Genomic DNA, 12,514 nt, shown 5'->3' with positions numbered 1-12,514 from the left:
AGAGAGAGAGAGAGAGAGAGAGAGAGAGAGAGAGAGAGAGAGAGAGACAAAGAGAGAGAGAGAGAATATAGAAACAATTTCAAAGGAGGACTAGCTGAGCTGTGGCTGACAGGTGTACAGTTCCTAGGGCTGGTCTCCACTCAAGCGTGGAAGCTGAGAAGCTGGTCTTGTGGTCTGGAGATAGGATTCCTCCTTAGGGAGGCCACAGTTTAAGAACTTTTGGATGTGACGAAGCCACCCACACTAGCAAGGGTAATCTTTACTTTATCAACTGCTCTAAATGTTAACATTTGCAAACACCCAGGCTCATATTTGACTGAAAAACCAAGCTGGCCCCTAAAACTACTCAGTGGTATATGCAGAAGGCGACCCAGGATTTCAGGAGAATATCGAAGTGGTTTAGGGAGACTGGGTTGCTTTCCCTTTCTCAGACCCCTGTCCCTTTGTCAGATGGTCCTAACCTCAGTGATTTTTTTTTCTGAAGTGTGAAAACAAAGACACAGTTTGCAACCTCTCAAAAATAAAAAATAAAATTCATTTATTGAAGTGGAAATTTAACACAAGATCCATATGTGCAACCCAAATGAGACCTAGAAGCTCTGACATGACCCATGCATGTTCACAATGCACATCTGAAGCTCTGACATGCCCCACGCGTGTACGCAATGCACATCTAGGTAGGCGCCAGCACACGGTACTGTCTGGCTGTTAAGACTCTCTGTAGGGCAGTTCTCTCGATCCTTGATTTGAACATATACTGACAACTTTACGATACAGATGTGGGATTTTATTATTCATAAAAAAAAAATTCCAGCTTCTTCAACATCGAACCAAAGAACCAAAGAACAGGGCAAACACCAGGCTCCTTCCAGCCTCATTTTCTGCTGCTTTTTTTGATAACTGCCTATGAGCATGGTTTAATGTCTCTGAGCAGTGAATGGCTTGGACACACAGAAAAAGAAGACACCGGCCAGACGGAAGCTGGCGCGGCCAGCAGGACTAAAGTGCCTTCAAGTATTGACCACAGTTTCAAAGAAGAGCCACGTGGCCTGCTTTCCCCTAATGGTATCTGATTTGTAATGTACTTTGGAAAATTATATTCTCAAGCCAGCTTGGCGCCACCCTCCTGATTGCCACGTCCGACCACTCTGTCTGGTTCCCATATCAGGCCCCAGAAAGCCTCAGTGTGCCAGTGGGAGTGGTGGCTGAGGCTGGCCAGCAGGGAAAGAAACCCTTGTCCAGAGCCCTTGGCGGGCAGGCTGGCGGGCGAGCGGGCGTGAGAAGGGGGTAGTGAGTGCTGTAAACATGATCTGAGCTCTGCACTTCCTGGAAGGATCAGGTGAAACAATAGCGTCCAAAGAGCAGACACTGAAGGGAGGGAGAAATCTGAGGATGAGACAGCCTAAGGACAGGCTCTGGGATCTAGCTTCAGACCACTGATCACACTTAGCACAAGACTTCCAGGGGAAGAGAGCAGACAGGAGCACCTGCCCATAGGTGTGGCTAGAGAGGTGAGACGGGTGGGCCTAAGCTAACCTCTACCTCTCCCGACCCAGACAGCAGCACAAGTGATGCCACAGCTAAGGGCACAGTGGGTTGCTCAGGCTAGATCACATGCTTCCCAGCAAGTGCTCACATTCAAGTTTGGGATTACTGGCCTCTGACTTTGGGTACAGACAAGGACTGGGCTGGCAAGGATGGGGCATGTCTGCCTCTGGGGCATCTGGATTCAGGCTTAGTCCCCACAAGCCTTGTCTATCTATATTGTTCTGCCCAAGCTCCCATTTATCTGTTTTCCCACCAGGGGCCATCTGGCTCCAAACTGACAGTGGGAGGGGTCAGGAGGGCTCTGACTCAGGGCTCCTGTGGGCACCTGGGCTGTGTGTGGCACCTGGTGCTATGTGCTTAGCAGCTTCCTGGTGTCCATCTAGAAAGGCCCCGATCTTGCTCAAAGAGTCACCAAACTGACAGTACCTCAGGAGTATAGGAAGAGGTCAAAAGATGTGGGTCATACCAAGGTACCAAGGAAGCTGCCCTCAGCCAAATGCTACAGAAGGCACACCACACCATGTCAGGCCAGGGGCCCTGAAGAGTAGCTAGCCTTGGACTAGACTAGAAGCCAGGTGACTCTGTGAGAGGCACAATGGGTCTAGACCTGGTAGGAGCGCCTCTAAAAGTTCAGAATACACTTTCCTCCCACCCAGGAAGCCAAGCTCAGGTGGCTTCTAAGAGAGAGCCTGGCCCACAGTTGGGTTGCTGGCCAGCATCTAAACCTACTTTGGTTACTTTCCAGCCTGAGACTTCAGAAAGCAAGGCGTCTGTGAGTCCCAGCTGGAACCAGGCCACATAAGCACCTGTGGGGATGCTGATGCCAGAAAGGGAAAAAAGCATTGCTCTCCTCAGGGCCAAGACAGCAATGCCTCCTCCTAGCAACGCTGCTAAGGACAGCGGCTGCTGTAGCCAGAAACCATCCTTCCCATCCCGTGACCTGGAAGTCACGCAGCAGGCTCTGGACAGAACATCGAGAAGGGACTTGGCTGCAAGGTTGGACCACTAGCTTCTGTCAAACACAAAAGCAACACTCTGAGAAACAAATTCTTGCTTCTTTCTCTAACTCGAGTTTCAAGGCAAATCCTATCTGTAGTTAAGAGCCTGGTAACCAGAGAGGAGACACAAACCGCTCTGTAGTGTGCATATGTGTGCATGCACACGTGTTCACACACACACACACACACACACACACAACCCAGAGATGGAGAGCTAACAGCTGTCCTTTGGGAATCCTGACATCAACAGGGGAGCAGTGGCAAGTCATGGACTCTCTCAGTGGCCTCTAAAGGCACACCCTAAGATGACTGACCTAGAAGCCAGGTGACTCTGTGAGAGGCATAATAGGAGCAGGTATGGGCCACAGTTAGTGTTTAGTGGTTCCTTGGAAGCCCAGGATACAGAGGCAGCTTGGGGCAAGGCAGGGATTCTGCTCTCTCCCCAGGAACTGTAAACAATGACCCTTGTGCGTAGTGTCTATGAAGAGGAACTGCGGCCCGTCCTTAGCCTTGTATACACAAGTACTTCCGAGTGCCCATATGGAGTCAGTCTCATGAATGGAAGTCCACACATGCATGGGGCTTCCAGAGGCGGTGCATGCTCACATGATCTGCTTGAGGTCTCTGAGCCAGCTGGGTGTGGCAGCTCATGCTAGCAACCTCAGTACTTGAGGCAACGGCAGGAGGACCGAGAGCCCATCGTCATCCTTGACTACACAGCAAGCAAGTTCAAAGCCAACTCTGGTGACATGAGACCCTGTCTGGAAACAAAACAAAACAGACAAACAAACAACAAAATGGCCAAGAGGGCAGGGTGGAGGGCAAACCCACAGTCCCCTGGAGCAGGTGTCTTAGTGGAAGGAGAAGCCAAATACAAGTTGCTGAAGGAGGAAGAATCGGCTGTGATGCCAGGTCTGAAGTCAAGAGCCTGAACCCTAAGCGTAAATACACTGTAAATGCCTCCAGTCTGAGCAGTGTCTCATTGTCTTTAAGAGCTAAAGAAATCAAGGGGCAGTACTGTGACCTACACAGAGGAAACGAGAAAAGAGGTGACGTGGCCTGTGGGTTCCCCAAGTCAGACAGCAGATGGAAACCTTCAGCATTCAGGGCTGGCTGTAAACTATTGGGGGTGGGGGAATCCAGAACCCTCTCAGGACGCAGCTGCGTGGAACAGTGAGGTACAGCATTTGGGAGCCTGATGAGAAAGAGGCCTGGCTTTGTAAAACATGAGAGTCCCCACTTATTTAATCTAGGCCTGGCCCAGGAAAGGAGAAAACGTCAGGAGCCGGAGACTACCTTTTAAATAAAGTGAGCTGTGCAATGGGAATAATTTAGGTGTGGCAGGTCAGACGCGGGTGGGGCGGGGAGCAGTGCCGAGAGAGGAGGCGTGATGAAGGAGAGCAGCGACGGCACCATCACAAGTGGAGGGGCTGCTCCCCGCCCTCCCCCAGTCTCAGTCTCATCTAGCCCAGGTTACCCAAGGGTCCAATGCCAGATAGAAGAATGCCCAGGCAGCAACCCTGCCTTTTTCCAGAGGCTGGACTATACCTGAGGATGTGGGGACACTACTGGGAGACACACAGGGTGAGGCTGGGCAGGTGGAGGGAGCACACCCAGATCCTTATATGAAGGCACTGGTGGAATTGGTAGAGGAGTCGCTATGGCTTGGCTGGATCAGCTCACACAGAGACTCGTAGGTCCCCACCACGAAGCCCACGATGCCCAGGATGCTGATGAGGGCATCCTTGGTGATGGTCAGGGGGCTAATGCCCTCTCCATAGTAGGTGGCCACCTCCAGCAGGGGCGGGATGATGAGGGCCAGGGCGCTGCTGCTCACAGAGCCCACCAGGGAGATGACCAGGTCCAGGCGTGGGATGAGGATGGCCAACACACCTGCAGAGAGAGGGGGACGTCTTTGTTCAAGAGTGCCTGGGGCTGTAGGAGATATTCTCACTGCCCAGAAAGTTTGGCCTGGGTCCACGTTTAGAACTGAGAACTCGAAGGAAGTTAAGATGCTATCTAGTCCAATCTTGGGCAATATGTGATCATATTGTGATAAAAGCCCATGTGGCGCTTTTATCTCTGGTGGTGAGGACCACAGAATTACTGTGGTCTCCTGGCTCTAATCCCACATCTGTCTGTCTGTCTGTCTGTCTGCATATATGTATGCATATGTATATATAATTTATTTTTTGACAGCACTGTCACAGGTTGTACCTTACTATGTCTCGAATGTCTTATTATGTATCTTAGGCTGACACTGAACCCGAGATCCTTTTGCCTCAGCCTCCCAAACACTGGGATTACAGTTGGTTACTACTCTCCCAGCTGGACAACTAGTCTCTCCCAAATGGACAACTGGGTGAAGGTAGGGGTGAAGAAAAGTGGGTGGGCCTTTCTGAGGGACCATTCACTTCCTCACACTGATAGAGCCACAAACACATCAGTCTTCAAGCACTAAAAACAAAGGACCACCACACATTCCCATCTCTTCCTCTTCAGAAGACACCATAATATTTCATGATAATTTCATCAAATACTTCCATGGTGGAGGACAGGGGTGGTTCTGCCTGAAGACCGCCCTCTAGGAAAAGCCCACTGTGTCAACCAGCCATGTCAGTCTTGGGACGGTGCACAGTGTAGGCTTTTCAATGTCTAGAAATTCATCTTCAGAATTCACAGTGGCCTCGAACAAACTCATTCTAGGCGGTATGGACATCTGCATTTATGAATATAGCAAAGCTTAAGGAAACGATCACCTCTCCCTCAACTGCAGTTCAAATGTAGTCGGGGAGAGTGGGGGGAAAGATGAACTGCAAGTGGGGGTTAAAATGAAGCTACAGAGGTTGGAGAAGATGACTTAACAGTTAAGGTCACTTATTGCCCTTGCAGAGGATCCATGTTCAGTTCCCAGAACTCATATCAGGAAGTTTACAACTCCTGTAACTCCTGATCTAGGAGACCTGATGTCCTCATCTGGCCTCTGTGGACACTCAAGTGTGTGCACACATGCGCACACACACGCACATACACACACTTGAAAATAAGATCTCTTTAAAAACTGAGGCTGGGGACTGGCGACAGTGCTCAGTGGTTAGGAGCTTGGGCTGCTGTTCTGGAGGATGGGGGCTTTATTTCCAGCACCCACGTGGCGCTTTTATCTCTCGTTCCAGGAGATTTGATGCCCGGAGACCAGGCACATAAGTGGTAAAACATCCATGCACATAACATTAAACAAGAGGCTGGACCGTATCTATCTATCTATCTATCTATCTATCTATCTATCTATCTATCTATCTATCTATCTATCTATTGGTATGTATCTCCCTATTTTTGTTGGAGATATACATTGAGAAAGAGGAGAAAAAGTAAGGAAAACATTAGAGACAGCAATAAAAACAGACTGCCAATAAATTGGACAGGTATAATTGAAGATAGTCACATAAAGATGGAAAGTGATTCACCAACCAACTTTGCCACAAGAATTAAAAAAGCAGAGGAACAAGGACAAAATGAACCCACACAAGTATATACTTGAGTTGGTGCTACCCTGAAAGGCTTCCTCTGCCTCCCACAATTACTTCAAAGTCTCCTGGGAAGCCAGTAAAAGCTATGGAGAGGGCAGATGAAGGGGCTGCCTTCTTTCACAAGACAATGGCACAGAGCAGATCAGAGGAGATAGGAGAGCGGAACACAGTCTCAGAGCCCAAACACAGCCCAAAGAGGGGGAGTGAGGCCCTGAGCCAGGAGAAGAAAAGCAGAGAAACCAAGAGGCTCTAAGGACAGGATGAGGTCCAGAGATGGGGACTGCCACATGCTGCAGGTCAGGGTAGGTCCTATGCTCTAGGACATTTTACAGAGACAGACCTACTTTTTCTGGAGGAGCCACATTGGGGAAAGGCAAATTATTTGAATGTTCAACATTCTGCCTTGCAGAGCCCTTTAAATTCAAGAACAGTCTCTCAGAGTTCACAGAGACAAGCCACTATGCACACAGAAGCTGTCTCCTCAAAGCTGGAGCTAATCCTAATCCCACCTTAGAGGAGACCCAGTAAGTGTGCATCTGGAGCTGCTGCAGAGGATGGGAGCACAGTGCAGCCTGTGCGGTTGCTCCAGACCCTCTCCAGCTTAGCTCCAGAAGAGGGACTGGAGTCTGCCAGAGAGCAGCAGATGCCAGACTTCTGGGTGCTATGAGCTCTCCATGGGGCTGGGGAGTCCATAATGACCAGATTCAGTCTGCAAGAAAGTCTTAGGAGATCTGGTCAAGGTTAGGTGAGGGAATCGAGGTCATCTCCTTACTTCTAGAGAGTTCTTTTTGCTGAGAAGACTGGCCTTCTACCTGCTGTCCTTGCAGAAGAACAATGACAAGCCAAGTATAGTGGGTCAAGCCTGTAATCCCAGGAGGTAGAGGGACTAAGATCATAGGTTATAGGTCATCCAACACCACAAAGTTGACCTCTGACCTCTATATGTACCCCACCATTGTGCATACATATGATAGTAAATAAAACAAAAAAAATTTCAATTCCAGTTCAGTTTACAAATTGTGTGTGTGTGTGTGTGTGTGTATTTATATGAATATGTCTGAGGTAGAAGGAAAAACCATATAGACCATAATTATTCCAAGGGTGGTGGCTAGGATTAAATAAATAAGGGAAGTCTTAATGAAATAAGCAATGAGATGCTTGCCCTAAGCAATAAAACTAACATAAAAGTCTAATTTGAAAACTGCCAATCTCCCAGAAATCTAAATCAGAAGTTAGTGACCAGTTGATTAGGGATGCCCTGGTGGAACTCACAGAAGCAATGAGGAAAACGTAATTTTTAAAAATTGACCTTACTTTCAACAAATAGGAAAAAAGGTGCTAGTGATATTCTGATTTTAATGTTGAAGTCACACCCCTTAGCTCAGGGTAGAGGAAAGAGGAAAAAACAGAGGAAAACAGCCAGGTTAACAGATGTTTACAATGAACATCCAAAAAAATATCTGGGATCATCTACCCAGCTCACAATGGACTACTATTTAAAATAACAAACACATACCTTCTATGAAACTAATGTGTCCTCGATATAGACAGGATGAAGTAGCTAGCTACTGATTGAGAGAGAAGTCTGTGTATCCCAGGCTAGCCTTGAAACCTTGACTTTCCTGATTCTACGTCCCAGTGAGCGGATTCTGGCGTGTACCACCATTCCCAGTTTATTGGGTGCTGCGGATGCTAGGTGAGCACCCAGACCCTGAAGCATCTTTTAAAGACTCATATTTATTTTTAGATGGGATAGTAACAGTGCCTTATACTAGAGTTTCCAGTTCTCACCAAGGATGTGGTTGAAGTGGCTAACCATCTATCTAACCATCAATTCATCTACATGTCCAATCCCAATTATCTACCATCCATCCTTTCATCTATCTATCCAGCTAGTCATCTATCCATTATCTATCTTTCTAGCTATCAAAACAGGGTCTCATATTTCCCAGGCTGACCTCAAACCCTGGTCCTTCTACCTCTGCCTCCTCAGTGCTGGGATTGCAGATGTGCACCACACCACACCCAGTTGATGTGGTGCTGAAGATGGAACCCCAAGGCTTTATGAAAGCTCACTCAATCAGCACACTACAAACTGAGCTGCATGCCCAGCCCTCTGGAGTGGCTTTTAGCTTGTTGTCCATTTCAGATGGGATCATAACAGTGTCTTTGTTCTCTCTTGAACTTTAGACATCATCTGTAAACTCCTGTCCTCACTCCTGAGTTCTTTGCAGTCACTAAGAACCAATTCTTCATGCCCTGGTTTATGCCTCAACTCTAATAGTTTGTGTGCCAGGCTCTCACTGGGGACAATCCAGATGTCCTCTAACCTTTAAGGAAATGCAGAAATAATCTCTTCTACTCACATGTCACACAGACCATGGCAGTGCGCACACAAAGGTCCACCATCAGCTCGAAATGCTCAGGCACTCGGGACACAATGGCCGGGATGATGATCTCAGCCGCGACATAGAACTGGAGGGCATAGGTGAAGAAGATGCCTATGGAGTACAGCAGCTTCACCGACTGGTACAACCTGCAGAGAATGGGTGCTCTCAGGAGACTGATGGTGCTCTCCGACAGCCCTGGACGGAGCCCAAACCCGCCCCTGCACCCTGGAGACAGCCGGAAAAATCACCAACCCACCCACAGTCTTCAGACTGAGAAGTCTTATGCTGGCTCTCTCTCCTCCCCCTGTCCCCATTTCTCTCTCTCTCTCTCTCTCTCTCTCTCTCTCACACACACACACACACACACACACACACACACACACATACACACACACACACACATACACACACACACACACATATACATACACACACATAATGCAAATTAATTAAAAAGAAAAAGTCCTCCATAGCTTTTATGCAAGGGAAGGCTACAAAAATGAAATGTTAATTCATAGAAAACTAGCTAAATAAGTCTCAGTGCCCCTGTGTAGCTCTTCACAATGAAGACATGAGCCAGGCACAGCATAACACTAGCACTCCGGAGAGGGAGACAAGTGGACTAAGAGTTCAAGGTCAGCCTCTGCTACATACTGAATTTCAGACCAGCTACAGGAGAACTACAGGAGAACTTTTTTCTAAAAACAAACAAACATACGAAAGGAAGGAAGGGAGGGAGGGAGGGAGGGAGGGAGGGAGAGAGCAAGCAAGCCAGCCAGCCCTCTGTCCCCTACCAAACACACATTCTTACATACTCAGAGTGTCACATTCCAAATATGGAAACTGTGACCAGGGTATGGTAAAATGTTCTCAATATACCTTCTGTATCTGGACTCTGCCCTGTGCACAAGAACAAATTCCCTTCCATGAAATTTAGGTATCTTAGAGGCAGCCAGTGGCCAGGAAATCCCCTGGGAAGCAGCACAGGCCCCTCCTCATCCCAAAGGGGCTGCCTTTTACCACAGATCCCCAAGACTCCCCCAGGAGGCCACTGACATGCCATGGGGTACTCCAACTTGCCCCTAGAGCACGAACCCTAGAGCTTTCTGACCTGACTCAGTACACACGGGCAAGGCCACTCTCTTCAGCAGAATGCCACCTTCATCAAGACCTGTGCATATGACAGCGAGAGACACTGGCCACTCTTGGAACTGATTTAAATGTCTTATTGTGTAATGAGAACAGGTTGTCTCTGTAGTTGAGCTAAACACCCAGATGAGGCTCTTAAGCTGTAAGAACACTGGGGGGCTGGGGAGGGGAGTCTTTTCCTGTCTCTCTTGCTAAGTATAGACAATAACTCTTTGAGGGAAAAACAAAACAAAACAAAGCACCCCTCTGCTGGCGGTGCTCTGAGTTAAGCCCCTGAGACCTCCAGAGAGCTGCTAAATCTAGAGTCAGGAGACACCCAGGTAACCTCACTCACACAGGAGCACAGCTGGACTAGGTACCGGAGGGAAGACAGCTGCTCACCGGGGTCAGACTGTGTGGGCTGGCTGTGTGGTAGCCCACCTGGTTGGAGATGCGATGAATCTTGTCTTCAGACACCTGCCGACTCGGGATCCTATGCTACACACTGACCCCAGTGAGCCAACAGTTTTCTCAATTTGTCCTCCCCAAAGTCTCACCATTCAGAGTGCAATACAATAGCTGGATGGGAAGGGAGGCTGCCCTAGGTCCCTGGGCATTAACCAGGTTCTCAGTATGGGCAGACAGACGCTCTTTACAATGAGGTTTTGGTCTTCCAAACAGAGACCGCTCAGCACATGTTCTGTGACATCCAGGCACTTCTGTGGGTCTCAAGTGATTCCCCAGAGCGTGTCCACTGGGAAAGACACTTGAGGAAGGACTCCCAACAGTCCAGGGTGAGACACTCCCACTTGCATGGCACACCTGTGACTGACCAGGCAGACCTCCTTCCAATCACACCAGTCTGGAATCGCTTTAGGCACACACACACTGGATACTCAGCCCTTCTGGGTTTAGTATTTCACAGGAGAAATGTCTTAACAGGTGCAAGATTCACACATGAATTCAGTACAAGCTGCTGTAAGATCACAAGCTCAGGGTAGCCAAGTGACAAGAAAAAGCCACATTGTGACCTGTCGCCTTCTGGAAGTTTCCAATTCCTCCACATACCAGCAGTTGGGCAGGTTGAGGGTGATGCTGCCCTTGATATTAGCTCCAAATTGCAGGTACCCCAGGCTCCCCAGGCTGATGTAGAGTACAGTGACGATAGCCATCCCCAAATACAAGATCAATGGAAATTTCTGTGCGTCCTTCATTTTGTTCTCAAGGGGTAGAACCTACAAAAAAAGTAGTAAGGGAAGGAAAGCATGTGAGAAAGACGTGAACACACAACAAAAATAACACTGTCAGGGGCCTGGGGAGACGGCTCTGCCACTGAGGTACTTGCTATGCACATATGAGACGCCTAGAACCCACAAAAAAGGCCAGGTGTGGTGGCATGCGTCTGTAAGCACAGCACCTCGCAGAGGTGGCTTGGGGTGGGAGGACTGGCGACCAATGGAACCCACTGAGACTGAAACTGAGAATTCTAGGTTCAGTGAGAGACGTCATCTCCAAAAACAGAGAGTGCCTGGGAAAGACAGCTGATGTTGATTTCTGGCCTCCAAACACACAAGCACACATACATGCATGCACACGTGAACACATGCACGCACACACACACACACACACAGGATCATAAAAGAAAATAGACTCTCTATTGCCAGACCAGCAAGTATACTTTCCTTTAGTGCACAGTGAAATCAGCTATTCTATCAACAGCTGCACTCTCGTGCATACAAGGGGCTTCAGAACCCACGGTTTAATCCAGAGTGAGGAGAGGTAAGACTGGAATTCCCTCTGTCCTCTGTCAGCTTGTCAAGGGATGGGAGTGCCCTTCACCCTCTCAACAGTGTGGCCCCCAGCAGGACTCTTGACACCTGACCTGAGATCGCAGCCTCCAGCCAATTTTCCGAAGTGTAAACTTCCCTTCTTTAATTGTGTTTGGGGCGTGGGGGTGGGAAGAGTCTTATATACCTGGCTGGCCTCAAACTAGCTGTAGCCAGTGACAGCCTAGACACGGGATACACCCTCACCCACCTCCTGAGTGCTGTGACCAATGGGGTTTCCTGAGCAATAAAGCAGAGTCAGTGAGGACACTGGGGGTGGCAAGGAGCACTCAGGTCCACAGGGAGCACTCAGGCCCAAGCCACGGTACCCTTCTTACCACTCCAATGCCTTCAAAAGCAAAAATCGCCGTGCCAAAGAACAGGGGGTAGGTCTTCCATGGAGCCACCAAGGGGAGGTGGCTGGGGTCTGGGATCCTCTGGAAAAGATGAACAAAGCCAAGGGCTATTTAGAGATTTGAGCTTTGGAGCACCAGTCAGAGCACACCTTCTCCTAAATCCAATGTTTCCAAATAAGAAGCTGACAGAAAAGATGGAGACAGTCGGCCTTTTTCTCTCCTTGGGTTAGGAAGTCTCTACTTGCTTTGGATAAAGATCTGCCCAATATACCATAAACCTGTCACATGCTGATGCCTGCATAAAGCTTCATGCTCTTGCACTCGGTGATAGCATCCCCAGACATTTGATATAAAAGAAACTCAAGAGATAAAAGAAACTGAGCACTTTCTCAAGAGGCACATGAGAAGAATGCCGAGAAATGCTGAGGGAAGGTAGCAAAATGAATATAATTTAAGCATGAAAGTCAGAGCCTAGGGTGGGGCGGCTCGGCTGTTAGGAACACACTGCTCTTGCAGAAGACTAAATTCCCAGCACCTACATTGAGTACCTCGCTACTGTTACATGACTGCAGGGGCATCAGACACCCTCATGTAGTCTTCATGGCTCCTGTCCTCATGTACACATACCCACACATATATGCATAATTAATTTTAAAAATTTTACTCTTAAAAAAAGAAGAAGCATTTTAGGTTGCAGGATGAGGACAAATAGGTGTCTCAAGTCCACGCAGTAACTATTTC

At 48.5% G+C, this 12,514-nt stretch overlaps 1 protein-coding gene across 3 annotated transcripts in view; it reads right to left on the bottom strand.

Moving 5' to 3' along the window:
* Window positions 1-514: 514 nt before the first annotated feature.
* Window positions 515-12,514, bottom strand: part of LOC110305107 (proton-coupled amino acid transporter 1) — a 32,430-nt gene continuing 20,430 nt past the window's right edge. For all 3 annotated transcript variants that reach the window (XM_021176894.2, XM_029483673.1, XM_029483672.1), the window contains 4 exons: window positions 11,756-11,854; window positions 10,660-10,826; window positions 8,440-8,609; window positions 515-4,439 (listed from right to left, as the gene is read on the bottom strand). In XM_021176894.2, the coding sequence (XP_021032553.1) occupies window positions 4,168-4,439; window positions 8,440-8,609; window positions 10,660-10,826; window positions 11,756-11,854 (708 nt within the window). In that variant the 3' untranslated portion in view covers window positions 515-4,167. The remainder of the gene's footprint in view (window positions 4,440-8,439; window positions 8,610-10,659; window positions 10,827-11,755; window positions 11,855-12,514) is intronic.

Source organism: Mus caroli, chromosome 11, assembly GCF_900094665.2.
Source record: "Mus caroli chromosome 11, CAROLI_EIJ_v1.1, whole genome shotgun sequence".
NCBI classification, from domain to species: domain Eukaryota; kingdom Metazoa; phylum Chordata; class Mammalia; order Rodentia; family Muridae; genus Mus; species Mus caroli.
Note: the sequence above shows the minus strand (reverse complement) of the source record. Positions and strands in the feature narration are given on the sequence as shown.